General features: G+C 46.8%; 1 protein-coding gene across 5 annotated transcripts in view; it reads left to right on the top strand.

Moving 5' to 3' along the window:
- LOC137883974 (protein shisa-6) overlaps positions 1-22,473 on the top strand; it is a 62,663-nt gene that overhangs the window by 29,680 nt on the left and 10,510 nt on the right. The window contains exons 6-8 of one of the 5 annotated variants that reach the window (XM_068725587.1): positions 19,268-19,330; positions 20,250-20,270; positions 21,776-21,904. The exons of 1 other annotated variant lie outside the window; for it this stretch is intronic. In XM_068725587.1, the coding sequence (XP_068581688.1) occupies positions 19,268-19,330; positions 20,250-20,270; positions 21,776-21,904 (213 nt within the window). The remainder of the gene's footprint in view (positions 1-19,267; positions 19,331-20,249; positions 20,271-21,775; positions 21,905-22,473) is intronic. 3 more of the 5 variants (XM_068725588.1, XM_068725589.1, XM_068725590.1) reach the window with 3 other exon arrangements.

The following is a 22,473-nucleotide window of genomic DNA, read 5'->3' as shown; positions in this document are numbered from 1 at the left end:
ACCTCCTCGACGCGATGGAGCGTGAGCACAGAGGTCTCTGCTGAGACGCGACCCTCGGTGGGGACTCACGGCCTCCTCACCGCTCCAATATTAACGCTGTCGAGATCAGGCATTGAATTAATAACTCAAATACTGATTACGTTGCTTCTCTCCTATATCAGACGTTTTGTTTCCAGACGTAGCCTCGACTCGAGAGTCTCGTTCAACGCTACGAACTTCTACCTAGTTCTAGCTTAAGACTTCTAGTGTGACGTCACAACCTGTCAAACACCGACAATCGGTCAGTGGCCCTCGTCGTCTGATGCCGACCACACCCCTTATGTGAGAAGGTGACGAGGTCACTGTCAAGCTTTGAGTTCGCCGATTTCGCCGTCGCCATCTTGGCTTTTTTGCATCTGATGAACAGGAAGTGACCATATCTGGACTGAGGAGGAGTGACGTAGAGACGCCGTATACGTCTCTGGTAGAGACCTGTCAATCAACGTGTAGCCCCGCCCCTAAAGCATCCCCTGCTTTATGGTCTGTTTGACTCTAAATGGAGCATAATGTACTAAATGAACATCATGCTGTATTGAAGAAGACTGTAAACTAGAGATTGAGACCATAAACTCATGTTTACAATGTTTACTGAGGGAATAAATCAAGAGAGAAGTAGAGTCATTTTAGACTAGACTTCTATACGACCAGAGGAGTCGCCCCCTGCTGGACATTCAACTAACTCCTCCCTAACTAACTCTTGCTCAGAGCACCGTCTAGTGGGCTGCAGTGGTACTGTCCACTATTATTTTTAATTCAACATTTTCGTCAAATTTAAAGACGGGTGTTTCCCGTCAATCCCGACGTCATGACGTGGAAACCAACGTGTGTTTCAACAGCTAGCGAGCTAACGTTCCCTCGGATGCAGCGACATAAAAATGAATCGATTTTTTGAAAGGAAAAAGTCAATCTGAAAGACAATATGAGGAAATATGACCCTGATACATTAAATGTGGATTCAGAATGATTTTTTTGTCATTGTAGCTGATGGAGGAATAACACATTTTTACAGTTTATTTGTTCTCATGTTTTTTTGGGGAAGGTGTTCCTCAGGATATAATTAACAATCCTGGAGTGATTCTTAGGTTCTGAAAGGTTCACTCCACAGTACCGACAATACTCACTCAGGTTTGGTGTCCACCAACTCCTGCGGGGGGGAACATCTGGCTCTTAAGCGACTAAATGCTCCACTACGCTCAGAGTGTCTTAGTGCCGTTTGTAGCAGGGCTCAGTCACATGACAGCTGTACGCTTCATGAAGGAAAAGGTTGGTACACCGGGGTCCGTATGTGGTAACTGTGGCAACACAGCTTCTGTAAACAGAGTGGCCTGAAGGGAGGTTAGATACGATGCACGCACACACACACACACACACACACACACACACACACACACACACGTGGGTGAACGTAAGCCTCGTACTTCCTGTGCATGTTAATGTCCGGTGTGGCCCCGGCTGGAGACGGCGAGCAGCCCGGAGGCGTTCTCCTTCAGTCTGTTGACAAGCTTCCCGGAGTGGCTGTCAGAGGCGTGGTGGGGGGGGGGGGGTGGGGGGGGGTGAACACTGCTGGAGGAAATAAATCCTTCACGGTCAGATAGTTTTAGGTGGTTTGTGGCTGGATTTACCTGGTCGAGTGGAGAAAAAAAAACAGAAATCAAAGCTTGGAGTGTGAATCGCTGAGCCAGCGGTTGTCCTCCTGAGAGTCCAGCGTTCTCATTACATCTGGGTTAAAGGGGCATTAAATGATCCGGACTTTTAAGACCCGGGTACATTTGATTCAGTACGGCTCTGCATCTGAGCACTTGGTTGCCAGACTGGTGATGAACGACCCAAATCTGAGCTGATCCGTATCTGGATGATAAAACTGTGCCCAAACCCGGTCCGAGCGCTGGCCCAAGTCTGCATCCTCAACCAAACGCGGCATTGGCCCACACCTCCCTCCACACACACATCTGGTCCTCTGGTAGTGGTGCACCGTCAGCATTACGTGACGCAAAAACCAATTACAAAGTAGAAGGTCAGTTTGAGAGGATAGACATCCCAAACATAAATCTCCAAAAAGTTGTACTCTTAAACTTTTAAAACTCAATTTCTCCCCAAACGTGCACTTTAGTGGAGATCACAGTGTTTCCAAATGAAACAAAATGTCAGGCTGCATGTCGGGGAAATGTTTTTTAAAAAGTTGCACGAGACGTCTAGAATAGCTGTGGGCTACGACTTGATTCCTGTCTTTTTTTTAAGCCTCTGTTTGGGGAACTAGCACCATTTAAAAGTATGCCTAATTAGCTATTAGCGGTTCCTGTTTGCAATGTACTTATGGATGTACAGACGTGTCACCAGATTGATTTCATATTGAAGAAAAGTAAAAAAAAACTCAGGAGTTATTGTGGATCGAGCAGATCTGAGCCGGAGGGACGGTCTCCTCACTCGGAGAACTGAGGTTACAATGTAACCGAAACGTCCTCTAAATTTAACGAAAATTTACTGGGGGAACATAACGAGAAAATCAAGGGTTTAAGAAGTTAATTGAAGCGGGAGCTAATGGACATAAACATCGTTTGTTTTCCACCGGCTGAACAAGGCTGCGGCTTTGGCAGCGATTCAGTTTGCCGGCCGAGAACAATTCCATTTAAAGTCTCCAGTTAGTCGAATTGATTCCACGTTAAGCTCAGTCACCAGAGACGATCGGCACAAACGGGGAAAAAGGTGATTGTGTCCGTAAATATTTAGCCCATTCATGCCTCACAATGAACTGAAAGTTCAGCTACCGAGGGCTGAATTACAGCACAATCATGTTTGTTGTTGTTGTTGTTGTGTTCTTTTCTTAATCTTTGCATTTTTATGATAAAAACAGTATTGCTTCAACAGAAGAGCGTCAAGGTGAAGCGATGGAGAATAGCTGGTGTTGCACTGTATAATGCGGACCATTACAGGAGCCGCAGAGACTATCATGACTCACATTAGATTAGACCGGGCTTCTCTCATTGTCCCCAGGGCCGCATTCATCTTGTGGCAGTCACCAAATATTGACTGTAATGGTGACAAATGCGGTCTGCATAGTACAACACTTTACCGCTGATATTGTGCTCTCCTGTATAAGGCCAGTTCATTACTGGAATTCATTATATGTGCAGGACAGACTGGGGGTGATGCTGCGAGAATTGAAAGGCGCCAATTTACTTTTAACAATATGCAAGGCTCCCCTAATCCCTCGCCGTAGACCTCATCAGTGGAACGGATGGCTGCGAATATGCAGGCCATGAATCTTTAACCACCGGCGCTCCATTTCGGGTTGTTTTTTAAAACACCCCAGTTGTAGAAGTTGCTTTCGCTGGCGGTGCTGAAACTCAAAGTGTGGAGCTCCAGGAGTCCAGAGTGCGAGCAGCCGATCAATCCCGATCAACGCCGCAGGTCCTCGCCGCGCCTTTTCAATTTCATTGTATCGTCAGAACCCTTTGGTTGGCGGGATTCCGCGGTGTGTCACGTGTTTGGTTTATGTGACTCGTGGATTGGGTTCGCCGTGCAGCGCGCTACACCCCGAGCCTGGTGCGCTGGCCTAGTTAAAGGGGTATTTTAAGAGTTCCCACACGGGTTCGTTTGCCCTCGTCTCCTTTCTCCAGTTCAGCCTTTTTTTTGTTCCTTCCAAAGCATCCGTTTTAGTGTCGCACCGGAGAGAAGCAGCCCGAGACAATCGCCACGCCGTTGTCCTGTCGCAGAGAATAAATGACGACTCTCGTCCGTCTTTTAGCTCGCAGCGGCTGTTAAAACGAACTAAAGGACAGCAGGAAGTGTGCTTCCACTGGGTTACGTTGGAGATGTAGCAGCCGAGTCTGTGCACGACCTTTACGTATGGCTTTTTAATTCTCATTTACCTGAGCTCGTTAAAACGGACAAAGTGCTTCACAATAAAAGATACAAAATGAAAATTACTCTGGAAATCATGAGGGAAAATGCCAAAAGCGTAATAGATTAAAAGTATATTACAATTAAACCCACAATTGCCAATAAGACATTTGCTTCACTGTGCTCGTTTTGACAAGCGTAATTGAAATGTCCAGAAGCACATCTGGTCTCTGACCGTTCAGACTGACCCACATCACACGGAGAGAGCTGTTGGCTCCACATGGTCTAAAGTCATGAGACCACCTGCCGGCTGCTCATTCTTTATTCTTTTTATTGTTTTAGGGGACGTTTCATGCGTTTCATGCAAGGACAACTCTGTGACGTTCGGCGTCTGATGCCAAAGCACCGTTTAGCATTTAGGGCATTTACTGATGGAGGTCTGATAGAGGATCAGGACTAAACTGAGACTGGTTCAGAACCAGTTAGAAGTTCCTCACAGTAACTCTAGAGCGTCACGGTTTGAAGCGACCGAGGAAGGTTTCTGACTGGAGACGTAAAAAGGAGACCTTGTGACTCTCGTCCTCTGTATCCGGTCGACTCTGTCATCTGGAACAGCTTTTGTCTGTGATTATGTGAAGCTGTGCTTGAAGACTTCATGAACACAACAGCGTTCAGACCTCTGTGTAAAAAGTGCTTCATTCAGTTCTGCGGAGGAGAGCGGCGGCGCATTGATTTAATGACGCGACCCAGCGGCGGCTCACAGTGAACGCTCTGTTCTGCCATCACCAGTTCTATCTTCTGACGTGATTCGGATGAATGCAATTTCAATAACGCTGCCGTCAAACAGCACCGGAGTCATTTTAATGACTTTAGCCCGACTTCTGGAGACATTTAATTAGGAGGCTGTTATTTGAAACGGTCTTTTCCCCGCTGCGTTCTGTTATTTCTGCTTCTCTCTGTGACCCGATGTGACGACGTAACGCTGGAGATGAATTATACATTTGAAATGTTTGTGCTGGATTGTTTTTAATCTGCCAAGGTGGTGATAGGTTTCTAGCCGTGTCAGCAGTAACAGGAGGTACGGTTCATAATGGAGGCTCATTACTTCACAGGCTCCTGATCAGCGTTTCTGGAGAAGTTGGTGGAGACCTTTTATTTTGTAATTAAATTTTAAATCTCCCCCCCACTCCTTTCAATTATTTGAAGAGCTTAAATCTTGATGATTTGTCAACCAGATAATTTCAAAAGTTAATCTATAACCTCCATCAACCTCTACAATACTAATTACAACAAGTGAATATTTTACCAGCATACAAGTATGAATTAACTGTTTCACTAACAAGAACCACGACATACAACAAAAGTAGGTTTCGAGAGGTTTATTGCGAGAGGGGTGAAGGGGTCGAGGTAATCGAGGTAGAGGGATGAAGGGTCGAGTTAGAGGGATGAAAGGGTCGAGGTAGAGAGGGTCGAGGTAGAGGGATGAAGGGTCGAGGTAGAGGGATGAAAGGGTCGAGGTAGAGGGATGAAGGGTCGAGGTAGAGGGATGAAAGGGTCGAGGTAGAGGGATGAAGGGTCGAGGTAGAGGGATGAAAGGGTCGAGGTAGAGGGATGAAGGGTCGAGGTAGAGGGATGAAGGGATGTGGGGTAGGGGATGAAAGGGTGTAGGAAAGAAGAAGGGAGGAGGGTAGAGAGGGTCGTAGAAAGAAGGTGGGGGGAAGCTATGGTGGACCGTTGGTGTCCGATGCCTGGTGGGAACGGAGGGATGGAGACTGTAGAGTGGGGGCCGTCTCTTTATGAGCTCTGGTGGTGCAGAGTCCCCCGTTGTTCCTGTAATCCTCTGTGAGAGAGAGAGAGAGAGAGAGAGAGAGAGAGAGAGAGAGAGAGAAAAAAGAAACAGGGTTGGGGGGGAGGGATGTGGAAACTGAGTCGAAGAGGAAGTGAACGGGTTTGTTGTGCTGAAGTACTTGTGGCGGAGAAATGGGCTGAATCCTGAAACAAGTTCATGAAACTAAATTTGTTGTACAGCAGAGATCCAAAAAAAAATGCAAAGACGATTAATTATTATGAACTTAGAATCACTTTAATACAATTATTAAAATGTATATTAAGTCATAAAAAAATAGATGAATTGAAGATTTCATATTTTTATTCCTTCATGCCACCTGAACGCCACACTTGCAACTTTACTAGTTTATCTGCAACTTGTGAGTGAAGACGGGACACTTCTACAGTCGGCCTTCAAGCTGCAAAAAAAAATAGCTTTAGGAAAGAACATGGAGAGGTTATTTTAATGTATACGTCTGGTGATGTAGTTTATCGTTATGGCTGAAATAAAGCACCGTGCTGCTGGCTCATACAGCGCTGCCCTTCATCCCGGAGCAGCTGAAATTGCAAACCCGTCGGCAGGGACTCATTAGTGACAGAGACGCTTATTTACGGTCTATATATTTTGCTCTGTGAAGCAGCTCATTGGTGCCTCCTGTCCAGTGAGCTCGTCTTCGAGAAAGCTCCCGTTCTGACATCACGTTTCCCGGCGTCGGCCGCTCGGATCGCTACGTGGATTCCAATCACGCGGCGCCCACTAGGATTTCATCTCCAAGCAGTCGTGACCCCTGCGAACCCGCAGACAGATGCGTCTGGCACCCGAAATGAACAGACACAGCGGGGGGGGGGGGTGGGAAAACGAGCCGCTCTGAGGGCTTGTTAGTGCATCGCTCCGTCTTGTGCGAAGTGCCTGGATGTTGTTTGCTCCAGCAGATCGCAGAGGTGTGTGTGGTTTTTGGGGAGGTTTTTTAAACTCCCTTGCACACCGACTCCTCCGGCATTTTCATCTCTCACTTTTGGCTCAGGCTCAGTTTTTATTTAGTTTTCATCTATCAGATCCCAAGAAGTGCAATTTCCTGTTTTTTTCTTCTTCTATATATATATATTTGTTATATAAAGTGCTGTCTGTGTGATCGACCACGGTGCGTCAGCCACGGGGCTCATATTTGCAGTAGATACACTTCGGTTAATGCAATATCGCTCACATTGAATAATGTATTTTAGGTAAAAAAAAGAAAAGAAAATGAGAACATGAGAAGTGATGCAGCCTCTTGCTGGGTCTAATTAAAAAGTGAGCAGTTTGGTTAGAGGGGGAGGAAAGAGTGAGAGACATGAAAGCAAAGATCAAGATGTGAGACCGGTGGAGGCTGACTGTCAGCAGGAACTTCCTTCACTCCACCGCGTGAGACGCGACGCACCTCCGAACCAATCAATCCCGCAAATTGTTGTTTGACTTCTCCTCTTCAACCCCGACGGTAAATGAACGCTCCGAGGTGTAACAGTGTTCATCGTCTGCATGTAGAGGAGTGCGAAGCACGAGCAGCTGGGTTTACTTCCTCTCTTGGTGCAGCTTTTATCAAAATGTGAATCCTGCAGGATGCCTGGTCCCGTGCAGCGATGTCTGCAGCTATCGAGAGGTGTTGTTTTGGGCTTTTTTTTTGGGCTGAAACTTTGCCGTTGAATCCACACATCAGGTGCTTAAATAGGAGAAAGAAAGCAGCGAGAGGAGTGGAGGTAGCAGGAGTTGCTAATGGTGTTACAAATGTCATCACAGCAGGAGGCGCAAACGTTGCCCAGGAGAAAAAGTAGCCTTCAAAGGGAGATTTTGTCAAGCGATCAATTGCAGAACGCTGCGGCCGCTAAAAATGGAAATGGTATCGAGACGGGTTGAAGGGAACAAATGCAATCAGTCTGCCTCATGAACAGTTGTAAACTTTATAACTTTAGGGTCATAAAACTTAGCATTTCTAATTAGTAGTGACTGGGTTGCAGGGTGGTGGAGTAACACATCGGCTAAAGAGAGTTCTTTCAGTCCAACGAGGGGGGAGCTGTAGTCTCCGGCTCATCCACCGAGGGGCTCGACCAAGTAAAGTCTGATCGATGTTGATTCAAATAGCAAACAAAGCGATTATTAACGAACAGATTTTAACTAAGTTTAATTAACTTAACTAAGTACGTAACCAAAGTCACTGAGCAGACGCACTCATCTTAACCTAAACCATGAGGGTATGCTAGATGGTAGTTCTTAGGAGTCAAACGATCTATTCCGTCATTTAGGTGTGAGGAGGCGCTGATTAAATAGTCCCCAACAAATGCTCTTCTTCCTCCTGTTTGATCAAAGACTGCTGTGACCAGCTGTTTTAAGAAATTACAGATTTTAACGATTGTTTTCTTACATCTTGAGTAGAGTCAAAGACTCGGTCCTGACGAACACTTTGTTGGATTTGTTGTAAACATTTTAATTCTTATTCATCAGTGAGAAGAACGAGACAAAGACGAACATCTACTTATTCATAAAGAGGTTTGATGTTCTCTTCATCGTCACCACTTTGATGTTGCTTAGGTCAGAAAATGTCTTTTTTGTTGGAGGGTTGCGTCCGTCCTCTTCCTCACCTGTGTCTCATTCTCTTTGTTGGGCAGTGAGGGATGTCTTCATATGACAGACCACCTATCCCACCCTTATCTCTTCACTGACCTCTCCTTTTGTTCACACCAGACGGCTCTTCAAAAAGCTCCCGCACAAAAAGCCCGACAATCATTTTCACTGTTTCATACACCTTCTCCTCCAGTCCTCTCTTCTGATCTGCAGCCTCTCACCTGCTCCTTATCTCCTCTTGTTTCCTTTGAATCGCAAAGCTTCAGATCAGACAGGAAGCAGTGATTCAGATGTAATTCTTATTATTCTTTATGTATTCAGGAACGTCCGCAGAACATTTTCTCACTCGCTGTGATCGGAAAACAAATCCTTTCTTCCCGTCGTGGTAATCTGATCTCACATCGGTTCTTTGCCTGTAGGCTACAGGAAACAACATGAGATCATTTATTTCGTATCTTCAACACACACCTGCCAGTCAGTCGATATCATATTTCAAGCAGAGGATTGTGCCTGAGAAAAAAAAGGAAAGAAGTGCTTTTTGAAGATTTTCATAGACTGCTAATTAGCGGTCAGTCCTGCAGTCAGGACCGTGATGGGAGACGAGAGTCCATAAAGACCTCCCTGAGAAACGGGTCAATTATCCCCTTCCGACTGAGACCGCTGCATAGTTTCCTGTCACTGTGAAGGTCGCTATTGTTACCCGTAGTAGTGGGAAGACTCTGGGTAGAAAAAGGCACGAATGTCCTCGTGTAACGGCATCGTAACGAGAGTTCTTAAAGCCTCTTATGTGTTGCTGGTAAAGGTGCTCGTCAGAGGTCATTAGCAGCAATGCATTCCTCAGTGCGTCACCATGTGGACAGAGAAAGCCGAGTTCTGCTCGTGGAGCCGTGCCGGCGGTGCACACGTGTACCCAGGATGCATTGCACGCGAGCTTCCGATGCCCGAGGGTCCCCACCGGACATATCCTCTTGCACGGATGATGCAGCCGCAGCCTCAACCTCTCTCTGCTGCAATTTACTTCTGTCCGTGCATTTGGAAGTATAGATAATTTGCAATACAAGCGGAGAGAATATGGAAGTTTTGTTTTTGAGCGGGCATCTAGAGCCCGGCGCCCTCCGGCTGCCCCGAGGCAGAGGCTACGAATCCCAGCCGAGACCAGCAGCTTGTAGCTTTTCCTTTTTTTTTTATCTGACTACGTCAATGCCGCGTCCGGCGCCGGATGCAGGAAGAACGACGAACTTTGCGGCTGCCGAGTTGTCTTTTCTCGGTTCGTAGATTTACGAAGGTTATTTGACCTTTATTGATAAAATACTTCATAATAAGACATAGCGTGCAGCTGGTTCAAGGAGACTTACTGCTGAAGAGTCCAGTGTAAATAAACCACCTTCCATCACTAATCTTTGTGATGATGCTTCAGGGGCGGGCCTGAGACCAGGTCCGCTGAGCTCACACGTTTAGTCCTGCAGTCACGGTGTCAGCTTTGTTTTAAAACCTTTATTTGTTAAAGTCCTGTCACAACATCTCTGAGAACAATCCAGGTCGACGTTTGTCGTCGGCGCCTCATGAGACGTGCAGCGCGAGTGAAAGTGTGTCAGGATTATTCCAGAGGCTCAGCTTGACCTCCAACCACACGCCTTTGTTTTGGGCCAACTCTTTGCACCTGCAGCCCACCGGGCGAGCTGCCGGCACGTCGCAGGTTAAAAAAAAAGGACCCGGAGGCTCTTCGGGCCGGACGCCAACGTTTTTAATAAGCAGCCCGACTGTGAACCTGTTGAGGCGCGGCCCGACTGGAGGGCATGTTTTGACACCAGGCTACACAATGTTCTCAACATCCTCACCCGGGGGGCTTCAGGCACGGCCGATTAGAAATTAAAAAAGCACAGCGGGGGAGGCGGAACAAACGCTTGATTGTATTCTGAATGTCTGAATACACAATGAAGACTCTGTTGTTGTTGTTGGTTTGGGTTCGCCTTGACATTTGCAAAAGTCCCACTGCGCTCCGGTGTTAACGAGTGTCGGCATCGTCACCGGAGTAGTTCATGTGAGACTCTTACGAGGGCGCTGGATATTGTGGATCAATTAGATCCGTCGCTGCTACTGTGAGATCTCACTCTGCGTCTTCATGAAGCGGTATTAATCTTGAGTCTCCTCACAAACACCATTAGGCGTCTCTCAACACGGAGCGCCTCTCGGCGTTCAAGCCATCGTTAATTAGCGTCATCATCCCCCGATTGTTTACTCGTGGCGAACGATCATTTAATTAGGTAACTTCAGATGGAGGATCCAAATATTATGGATGGATCATAACGAGATCAGTAGCGAACGGCTCCCGCGGCGGCTTAAGGAAGCTTAACTCCGTAGGACAAGTATCAATCACATTTCTATGTAAATAGATGTAATTATCTGTTCTAATCATCGCACATTACTCACGAGGCAGACGGGAGGGAAGGGGGCTCGCTGCTTTGATTCTTGTGAAAGTGGCAGAAGTGTGAAGGAGACAAAGCCACTCAAAGACGTTCAGCGCCGAGCCAAGAAATGTTCCGACCGGGCTGTAAAATAACACCCACTTATTAGAAAAGCTCCTGAGACACAGAGTCGCTGCGCGGCGAGACACCGATGCCGCTTCGTTCTCGTTTCTCCTCGAGGAACACCGAGGTTTCTTCAAAATAAGAAAGTAATCTGCAGAAAGTCTCACACGGTCAGACTGATATTGTGTTTCCACTGTTTTTCCTTCACGCATCACAAACACGTCGCCTCATCGAGTCTCTTGGTCGTACTGCGAGGCCTTCGTTTGACTTGTTAGGGGCGAGGTTGCAGATTGAGACCGACTGGAACTTCTCAAACATGTCAGAGAACTACGACGGCCGACGCTAGGATGTGAAAATATGAATCGTTCGTATCGCAAAGCCAGTGTTGACGGTTTGTCCCTTCTGGGCTACGGTAGAAACATGGCGGCTCCTTGACGAGGACGGAGACACAATGATTTTCAGTAGCAGGTGATTATTATACGCTACAGAAAACGTACGTATTGATATGATATTCTGTTCCCGTAATGATACACACTTTCACTTTAAAGACAAAAAAAGGACTTAAAAAAGATGGCAGACATGTTTTTTTCAGCCTTATTCTGACATTTTTTTACGTCACTATATCGTCAACATGTTGTGGTTTTGTGTGATTCAGCATTTGTCTAAAACAAACTTGTAAACCGATATGATGAAACTGTGTTCTATACAGAGAAAACTATCATGTTAGCATCCTTTAATAAGTGAAGTTACAGGACTCGATTATAAACGAGAGGTCACAAGTCTGCCCAACAAACCTCGCAGCAATGCTGCTCCAAACTGCCAGGAATGAAATGCTGGAAATTGAAATTATTTTTATTTTGTTGACCTAAAAAACTAATTCTGGAATCACCCATAAAATACTCACCGAGGGGCGAATTCACCAAAGGATTGTGCGGCTTCTGCGGGCCGCTAACCCTGAACAAATAAGACAAAAAGTAAACCGGCAAAGAGTCGAGCAGACGGCGTTACTCCTTTTGCTATCTGCACCTGTTTAAATGTTCTCCTTCCCATGCAAATGAGCCTCACTGCAAAAAAGAAAAACCTCAGTCCCAACTCCAGACGAGGAGCGCCGTCACACTCGGCGACGGTGAGATTATCGGCGTCTTCAGAGAGTCGGTGGAACGACGTCGTTGTGCTCCGCTAAGACTCATCTAGTTTGGGAAGAAGTAATGAATAAAGCTCCCCTACATGTCTAATTAATAGAAAATAAGCTTATTAAACAAACAAACTGATTCATTCTCCCCCTGCGCACAAAAAAAGGGCAATCTTTAGTGCAACATCTTCTGTGAGGAGACCTTGAGACGAAGCCCACAGACATACAAAGCAACATGAGCTGCAGGTTTTTCATTGCGTATTTAACACATCCTGGGTTTCTTTCCTCCCTTTTTGTGGCCGGCAGCTCAAGAGTTTGTCTGCAGGAGTCACAAGGTCAGCCTGAAGGGGGGAGGAGAGGGAGGAGGAGAGGGAGGAGGAGGGGGACAACAGACTGTGCCTCCTTTTGACTGGAAGAAGAAAAAAAAGCCCATGTCAGGAGAGCATGCTGCACTCAGGAGCTGCGACACACAATCCCGAATCAATAAAGTAGAAACGAAGATCCTCGGCCTCGAGGGAACCTCGAGTGGGAAGCCGTCGTGCCGAGCCGCCGGCGCTCTGTTCTCTCTGGGAGAGGAGGGCCGTCTGAACCGCACAGACGCACAACGGATCTGTCAGAATTATAGAAGAGGACCGAAAGGACGGCGCAGGAATGGCGACAGACTCTCAAGTAGGAGCAGCCTCCTCCTCCTCCTCCTCTGGAGGGTTCTTCTCGCTCACTTGTTCAGGGTGACTTTCCAGTTCACTCGAGTGGTTCACGACGGCGTCTGATCAAAGCGGAAAACCTCGCGTGAACTCAAAAATCGGTCGCGTCGCGTCTGAAACGCTCCCGTAGATTGAAGCGAGAGACGGAAACATTTGGTCGGTTGCACGCCGGCGAGCAGCCGCCTCGCAATCGCAAAAAGTCGTTAAAAGATCTGCGTTGTAATTTTCCAGTTTGCGGCGTCTTCACAAAGTCTGCCTTCACCGAATCATCATCAGCTGCTTTGTGCCAAACTACCGACGCAATCACGGTGAAAACACGGAGCGCAATTATGGAAATTCATTTTTTTCTAATACTCTTTTTCTCCCAAATACGCTTTTTCCTTTAAAAACCAAACCTGATAAAGTCTGCACCTAATTACTTCTGACATATTTCATTGTCTTGTGTTTGAGTCGGGAGTATTTCACTTTTAACTTTGTTTTGATTATTAAATATATGCACGTGGCTGTTATTCACATCAATACATTCATTTTAATTCATTTATAACAGGTCGTGTTTCAAGCAATAATGTCTAATTATATATGTCTATATGTGTGATTGTGTTTCTGCACATTTGAAACATTTCACACCGAGTTCTCTTGAGAATCAAGAATACGACGTCGTTATCTTTCAAGATAAGAGTCATGATATTCCAAGAATAAAGATGTAAAGTAATAAGAACAAATGTTGTAATAATTAGAGAATAAAGTCATATTTCAAGGGGAAAAGTCCTAATATAAAGATTATAAATTATAATTATTTAATGGGAATAAAGTCTTAATATTTAATGAATATAATATTTTGAGTAAAAAAAAGGGCCGCCTCCTTTTCTTTCGGTACGTTTTGGGTTCCTGAAGACCAGGAGGCTGCTGTTCCAGTTCATCCATGAGGTGTTTGGTGGGGTTGGTGTCCAGTCAAGTTGTTGCTGGTTAAACAATGAACCAGTTGCTGTTGCAGGTATCAGCATCCATACGTCTGTTGTTGTTTTCATGTTGTAGAATGTGCAGCTTTTTCCTCTCCAGACCCGGCTTCTCTCCAGCATCAGCCGTCGACGTGGATCCTTCAGTTTTCCTCTCGCTTCACGGAGTCCCACGTTTCCACGGCAAGGATAACGGCAGCTTTGTATGATGTTACTTCTGACATATCGGAGAAGACATCAGATAAATCTGTGCTTATCCTTGTTAGTAATTCACAGACTCCTCCCCCCTCCAGACCCGACGCGTTCCGTTCTGCGCCACAGCTGCAGCTCGTCAGACGGAAAATGAGCCGATTCGTCGTCTGCAAAGGATGATTTCAGAAAGACGGAATTAAGATTCATTCGTGTGCAGAGAGAGAAACCACGATTGAGTCGAGAGCACAGAGTGTGAAATGCTGTTTCGCCGAGGAGAAGAAGGCAGATGTGGCGTCCAGGAGACACCATCGCGTCACTGAAGACGAGGAGATTAAAGCGGCGGCTGCATGCGTGACATACGTTACCTTCTCCTTTGGTTTTGACACACAACACAAATCCACTGAGGTTTCTTATGCAGAGGTTGAAAATCTGCATTAAGCACCAGTGGAAACAAACATCGTTTTTATTCGTGCGTCTCGTCGCCTCGTCTTCTTCTGCAGCGGTGAAGTGGAACCCAGCTGGAGGATCGGCACCACGAGCTCCTCATGCTCTCATAGTGCAGTGATTCACATCATCTGCACATTTAGCTCTACTTGCTTCAGAAACCTGGCTGTAGATTGAGGAAACGCTCCGTAACGTCGGCCTGATGATCACTCACAGTTTCCATTTTGTTTCATTTCATTCATTCAGACGTTAAAGCAAAGACGAGTCTGTTTCTGTACGAACATTATTTGTCGTGTGTGTAGCAATTTTTTTTGGGCCTTTTTTAGGCTCCGTGTTTCTGGGACTACAAGTTCAAATATGTATATTAGATCTTTAAAAAGGTGTGACTTCTAAGCGACGATGACGATGATGATACATTTGTCACCGTCTGGCGGACCAGACGGCAGGAGATGGACCCGAACACGGGGAGCAGAATGATCACCAACTGTGATTTTAATAAAGAAGAACGTTGAGAACTAAACTCACATGGAAGGTTGGTCCAAAAGTTAGAAGAAGAACAAACAAACTAACCGGGTCAGGTGAAACAGATTATAAATAACTAATCAACAACAGGACAGGTGTGGACGGTCCGAGACGAGGACTTCTCATTTCTTAAAGGCCCGTTTGCCTCGACTCCTCTCATCTCGAAGGAAAGGACTCGAGGAGGCACGAACGAGACGAAGCCAACACAGGCGATGCATGGAGGGAAGTCGAACAAACACAGAACAAGAGAGGCTGCACCGAACTGAACCTTCTGTCATCTTCTTTACATCGTAAATCGTTTCGATTGTCCTCTTCAGATTCTGGTGCTTCAGTTGTAAATTTCCCCATCAGAGGTTAAAGTCCTGAGAAGTTGGAAGGTGAAATCTCTCTCTCTCTCTCTCTCTCTCTCTCTCTCTCTCTCTCTCATAATATGCACAAGGGCAAAACGAGGTGATCCGTCCCACCAGGTCCACATGGCGCTTCACCCTCTGCCAGCATAACGACAGAGCGAGGGGGTCTCTCTCTCTCTCTCTCTCTCTCTCTCTCTCTCTCTCTCTCTCTCTCTCTCTCTCTCTCCCCGGGGCCGGCGTCTGTCCATCAGCTTCCCCCAGAGCGAGCCGTTTAAAATGGATCTGGGTCACAGCGGGATCCCCCTCTGTCCACCCGCTGGAACCTGGAAGCGTTCGACTCATTTTGCGACAGAGCCGCCGGCGTCGGTCACTAACGGCCAATCCTCGCGACACGCTCCACCGGCAGCGAGAGCTTGCTGCATTATGTATTAAAAACCGGAGCGGGTCCACGTTCTCCCTCCTCCACGCTCCTCGTCCGGCGCCGGAGTGTGAGTGATGACACCGACGTCTGGAGCAGGAGCAGTGAATCCCCAGACGTTTGCTCCACTTTGCTCGGGACAGTTGTGACTTTTTCTGCCTTGTCTTTTCGGCGTGGTGCTGCACAACGATGAGAGTGTTTCTCTCATCGTTGTTTAAAGATGGCGTCAACTTGGTTATTTAAAACGGACAAAAGACTTTAAGAATTACTGTCAACGAATCCCACGAGAAGAACAAACGCCATTGTTGTCGAAGAACAATTAAAAACACGTCAGTGTTGTTCCTTCATCACCGGAGTTAATTTTAACTCGATCCCACACACACACACACACACCGTTCTGCTGCCGCTAACACTCACTAATCGAGTCATCATATCTTCATAAATGATGACCATATCTATGTTATTTTGAACACAGTAGTTGACTGTGTTTTTGGGTCCATAGAGATGTAGTTCCCCTGGTTGCTGCATGTCATTCCTCTCTGCTGTCAACCACCCAATGGAGGTGAAAAACACCCAGAAAACACCCTCAAATCTGTGAAAGATACATGTTGTTCCCAGCCTGAAATTGCCTGGCCTGAGCTCAAAACCCCATCCGACGCCTCTGGGATTGAACCGCATCGCCAACTGTGAGCCTGGACCTGATCGGGCCCAACATCGGTGTTGGACCTCAGCGCTGAATGGGAGCAAATCCCTGCAGCCCGGTTCAAACATCTGGTGCAAAACAATGAAACCAAACGAAGCAGCAGATTAACACCTGTTTGCTTTTGGAATGCCACGTTCAATAATGGCAGTAATCTTTTAGTGTTCACGTGTTTAAATGTGTGACAGAATATATCTGCACACGTCACGCATTTGCAGAAAAGTGCAAATGGAGAGTGACAGACAGTCCATCCATCAGTCTGCAGCTTATTGCAGCGGCGGTGGACTCTTTCTGAACAAATCACATCCTGGTGCTTCAGGTTCAAACTTCCATTATTGTCTGTCGTTGTGCGTCTCCGGTCTCGGCGGTTATAATCCAGACCCTTGCAGGTTTCATTTGCATTGTTCAAATGGAGATAAACTGCAGCAAGATGCCAAAAACAAACAAGCAGAAGTCACTGCGTCTGCTCTGAGTGTGTTCCCTCCGATCGCTCGCTTCGTCTATCGACTTCACCGTGACGTCCGCCCCTCCCTCGTACACAGAGCAGCACAATGCGTGCTCAGTTTCGAGGCACAATAGTAGCACTGATGGTCATGTTCCTCACATAAAGGGGATAATTGGATCACACGCGTGTAAAAAGCGAGATTATCTCCTCGCAGGGTGCTACACTTATGAACCTTTGGTTAAACACCCGCTGTACATCTTAATGTGTGGAAGTTATGCGTCAGTGTAAAAAGAGGAGTTTCTGCAATTACACAGATAGTAAAATGGTTATTTATTTGGTGCTTTTATTTCGTAGTGCAGGAGTTTAGCTGAGCTTTCTTTAGCCGCTGTAATTGGTCCCTTGATCGCACCGGTGTGATTGGAGAGCACAGCTGCTGGGGGAACCGGACCAACGCCTTGCTTTATAATCACGGTACACAGCGACTGAAGTCCAGTCAACCCAGAGTCTTCACAGTCCTGAACTGAAGATCAGTTTCAGTCGAGATTTGGCAGCAACATTCCGACGCCACATTTAAAACTGTCCGATGTGTCGTTACACCGGCTTCAGATCTCAGTAAAAGTCAAATAACATATGTCTGAAATGTCACATCCAGCCGCCGGGGGAAGCTTTATTATGGAGACACAGGCACTGATCTTTAACAGAAGCAGAACACAACCCCCCCGTAGTGAGGTGAAAGCTTCCCAAAGAGCTCATATGTGCAGGTTTACGCTATCGGAGACGTGTTGTTATCATCTCTAGCGCTCTCATAGGATGATAAATGATCATATTTAAATGCAAATAAGGCACAACTATCACACATCCGCGTTTTTGTTTGCTCCGCTGTTCGGAAACACGGAGCGTAATTGAATAAAGGCAATGTTTTCCTCCCGTGTGAGCCGCTCGGCGACGGAGGTCTCGGATGGCGTCGCTCTGTTCTTTAACCGCTCCGACGACGCGTAACGATGTTAGCGCAGCGTCAAATGACTCACTTTACGGCCAAAGATGGATCACCGCGAGGAAGTGTGGCTGCCTCCGTGTTACCGGATAAAGAGGCCGTGATCAATCATTTAGGGTGGGGGGGTGAGGAGCAGCGGCACTCTGTAGGACTCAAATGAAGAAACACTCGCAGTCCCACGACTGAGCCGCGACGGTTCAACCGCTCACTGGAGACGTCTCTCGACAAATCAAAGCTCCTCAAATCTGGAAGGGGAACGGAGAACCCTGACCGGACCGGACGGGAAAGCCGACTGTCGAACTGAGGGCAACATTTGTCAGACTGCTTGTTGACTACATTCTTCGTAAAGAAGGGTTCTATACAGACCCGGAACCGGTCCTTCTAACACGGCATGACTTAGTGCAGCACCCAGCAACTGTGGTGGAGCGGCTCGTCGTTCAATCGCAGGATCGGCTGTGTCCACGTCGACGTGTCCTCGAGCGAGACGCTGAACCCTAAATGGCTCCCCGTAGGCGGTGTCGTCAGTGAGTGAATGGAGGTGAATGGAGGTGAATGGGTGAATGACATGACACAGTATGTAGATCGTCAGGAGTCTGACCCCCACGAAGAGGAAAGATCAACAGGTTGAGGAGGTTGAAACATTACAATCAATTTCCCATTTTCATGCCTGGAAGAATCTAGTAATCCGATTTCAGACGCCCTTTAAGTGGACCGAACCATTTCGTAACGTCTTTAGGGACGTACTCCTTTTATACATGTATGTTATAACGTGTGCAGCTACAAGGGGGATTTAAATCAAATCCTTTGCATTTGATTGGAGTAAACTAAAAAGTGGACGAGCTTAGAGGACCGTTGAGCGTTTCCTTGAATGAATTAAACCTCTGTGACATTTTTTGGGGGGGAAATGTGGAAAAAAAAGCTTTTGTCCCTGTCGGCTCCTACGATCCAGAAACCTGGTTTTAACATAACGGTGTTCCTATAGTCGCTCAAAGTCTCATTTGATTGAATGATTTTCTTGTTAACGTGCAGGAAGACGTGTTTCACAGACGAGAAAATACAGTGATTTCATGTAAAAACAACATAACTTTGGCAAATAAAAAGAGAGATAAATGAACGACTAACAGGATTCAAAGTGGAAAACGTACTTCTGGCTTCAGTGTGACTTGACCTCCACGTTAGCTGAATGTCTCGTCTGAGTTGAAGTGGCGACTACGACTATTAGTTTAACACACTTCACTACTTTCTGACCTTCTGAGCGTCTGAATCAGATCGTGTCTACACTGTAAAGGATCTGCAGACTGCAGACATGAGGTTAAACAAGCAAGGTATGCTGCACGACCGCCTCATTCTCATTTCCCACTATGTACATCCTCGATTCCTTTCCTCGCGAACAAGGAGGCGAGGAAGAGGCTCAAGGAAGGAGTCTTTTATTTTGCAGAAGAAATCTTAAAGACACGTGATTCGCTACCACAAAAGGTCATGAAGGAGAATATATGTGTTATTAATGTCTGATTTTCCTCTTGTCACTTGAACCCAGCGCTCTGAAGCGAAGCGTTGACTCTCTGTTCTTCTCACACCAGGGAACCATCACCACGACTATCAGCACAGCCACCTGGACCTGACCGCGCTCACGCCTAAACTGGGTAAGGGAACACAGTGAAGCAGCTCAGAGGAGAGCTGGAGAGACGCCGCCGTGTGGAAACACCGAAACAACCACGATAAAAGTAAAGCGATAAAGCTCACCACGCTGCAGCTTTTAAATTAACAAGTTCTGCACCGCTCTTACTTTTTAAGTGGTGGTGATTGACCCGACTTGACTTCCCCAAATGATCTGCCTCATTATCCGTCTCCATATGAAAGTGAGCCAAACAATTCTTCTTTATTTTTTACCAATTTCAAGGACAAAAGTATATCTTTCACGGGGAAATTAAAATGTGAGGAGCTGATAAAGAAGTCCTCGAGGGGGGGGGGGGTATGATAATCAAAGGATCTTCTGCACGATATGCTGCAGTTATTGAAAACTCAATTACTGTTATTGCATCCCATCTATTTCTCTAAATGTGATTTTCCGTGAAGGGAGAGCGTCTAAACGGGCGACGAAATGAAACCGTGGAACTAAAGAGGGAATCTGGCCTGACTTCTGATACATACGTCCATAGATTCCTCTATGATATTCTAAAAACAGCAGAGGCCGCCGTGTCGTTGAGTCCTTTAGACCAACTTCCCCGTTAACGGTCCACGTGCCGCATGCCTCTTAAAACAGCACGGCTCTTTTTTCCGCAGAGAAAATGGGTTTCAAAAGCTCTTTACAGCCCCGAACACAACTCTTCAAACAGCGCTTTAGAAGTCTATTTAGCTGCTGATGAGGGACGGTAGCTGTTATGCATAATTCCACACTTTTGCTGGTTTTTGGACTTTGTGTTAACCCCCACGTTCTCGGCAACGTTCTCGCAATACGGGCTTTTTTTTTTTTGTGGACCCTCCGGCGCTGGAGGTTTGGTTGAAACATTCTGTGCAAAGTTGATTGTTATTGATCCTCTCTTTCTCACTTGGATTCGTTAGCCCACAGACAAATGAGACACGGTAAGTAATACACATGCACACGGTGTCTATGTGTATTTTTTATATTCCTCATATATCATGTAGAGATCAAACATTCTTAACCTGCACACTGGGGGTCTTTTTTCTTTTGAGTGCTTGTGTATTATTTTGTTTGTTGCTGTCACAACAATCCACGCTGCCGCATTACCGTCCATGACCTTTGAGTCCGATGTCAAAACCCTCTTCTTCACGCATTGTTTTCCACTCTTTCACTCTCACCTAACCGGCTCTGTCTTCCCTACGAACCCACGCTCAGTGGACGTCTCCCCCTCCGCACCATATGTTCCTCGGTGTTGTGTCCTCCCTGTCCTCCTTTCTGCACTAGTCACCCTAAGTCCTATTTTTAAATCCAGCACCAGAGTCCCTGTCCGTATCCCAGGCCCCTCTCCCCCACCCGCTGCGCCTCCTGACCCGTGATGACTGGGCGTCCCAAATAGTGAAGCCGTGTGCAGGGAGCCTGCCACACACACACACACACACACACACACACACACACACACACACACACACACACACACACATCACTGACGCCCAAACAGAACTGTTAAAAAAAAAAGCACAACGAACCGAAATTGAGCTGCTTAGACGCTCCAGCTCAGGATGTGTGACGGCAAAAGATTAGTAGATCTTATTGATGCTACAACTCGACCACATTCAGTGAACAATAACCCAGAAATGCTGAAAGGAAAAAAAAATCAAAAATCAAGTGTTTAGTTTTCCTCACGAGAAGAAACACTAGAGAGTTTCTAAAATGTGTCCCCCAACAAGAAAACTAGAGTAAAAGCTGCTTCTCACAAGACAACGATGCACACTGGTTCCAGTCCCAATCGACCCTTCGTTAAGTCCCGCCCCCTCAAACGGAAGCTGGCCAATCGCAGCGTAGCATCGGTCATCTCCAAACTACCATTTAATCACGCGTAAAGTAATCAGACCGCGAATTTGATGCTAACGCTAAAAGTCAGCCGTCGTGGCTAGGCCCCCCGTTGCGCGACCAACATATAACGTTAGCGCGTGCGTATTAGCAGCATTACCGCCTTCGTCGTTTATCAAGCTGCTGGGCGATCTGAAGACGTTTAGCGTCCTTTTATTTGGTTGAGTTAGTCATCGTGGGATTTCCTTCTTTTTTTAAGTATTTAAACGAGTCGTAGAACATAACGTACAGTCGCCTAGCGTTTGTCAGTGCATTGGCTGTTTGTAGCCTAATAAACACGCTAGCGCAAGAAAGTTCTCGGATGAAGTGAAGCAAAACTTCACGACATGAAGTAGCTCCGTAGCTTTAATAACCCAACGCTCTCCTACCGATTCTGGAGCAAACGCGTCGAAATCAAAGCCCTCCGGCACGAGTCTCTCCCCCACATCACGCCTCGCTCTCAGGCCTCCCTTTCCTCTCCTGCAGTAGAGACTCCCATGTGTGTTGACCCATCTCTCTGACTGACTGTTGCTCTGACTGCACCGCACCGCTTCCTCCCCCCTGTCCCCCCCTGTAGAGAGACCCCAGCGGATGAACAACATCCTGACCTCGGCCACGGAGCCCTACGACCTGTCCCTGTCCAGATCCTTCCAGAACCTCAGCCATCTGCCGCCCTCCTACGAGCTGGCCCTCAAGTCTGACTTAAGTAAATACTCCTCCTCTCTACACAGATTAAGTAGGTGGTCCTTCATTCGTCCTTCGTCGCCGTGTTTTTGCCTGATGCACAAAAAAAGAGAGAGAGAGAGAGAGAGAGAGAGAGAGACCCGGCGTATTAAAGGGTCGCCGCATTCTGCACGTCTGGGCCTGATGAAAACCAGCTGAATGTCCATTACAGAGACACGCATCATGATAAGCATCTCCAGATGTTTTGGCGGCTCGTCATGCAGATCATCTTCTCACCTTTTTATGGAAATGAACTTCTCATGCACGACGGCGCGCCGGAGCCTCCGCTCTCTCTCATTCCCACCGACTCGTCTATCGGCCCGATCGACTGACATCTAATTGGCGTGTAATTTGGCTCCATCTGCAGCCCGTGTCATGTTGCTGATGTCTCTTAATGACATATTAACAGCTGAGCAGCTTCTATTTTCGCCAACAAGATGGCGCCTCAATGTTTCAGCGAACGCTACAGTTCGTTATCTTCGCTGTGACGTTCTCGGCTGGATGATGACGCGGACGCGACCTCGGAGCACGTCCAGTGTTCTTCACGTTGGC

The sequence above is a fragment of the Cebidichthys violaceus genome, unplaced genomic scaffold (genome assembly GCF_023349555.1).
Source record: "Cebidichthys violaceus isolate CVI_PGR_0920_01 unplaced genomic scaffold, fCebVio1.0.p SCAF_36, whole genome shotgun sequence".
In the NCBI taxonomy this organism is placed as follows: domain Eukaryota; kingdom Metazoa; phylum Chordata; class Actinopteri; order Perciformes; family Stichaeidae; genus Cebidichthys; species Cebidichthys violaceus.
Note: the sequence above shows the minus strand (reverse complement) of the source record. Positions and strands in the feature narration are given on the sequence as shown.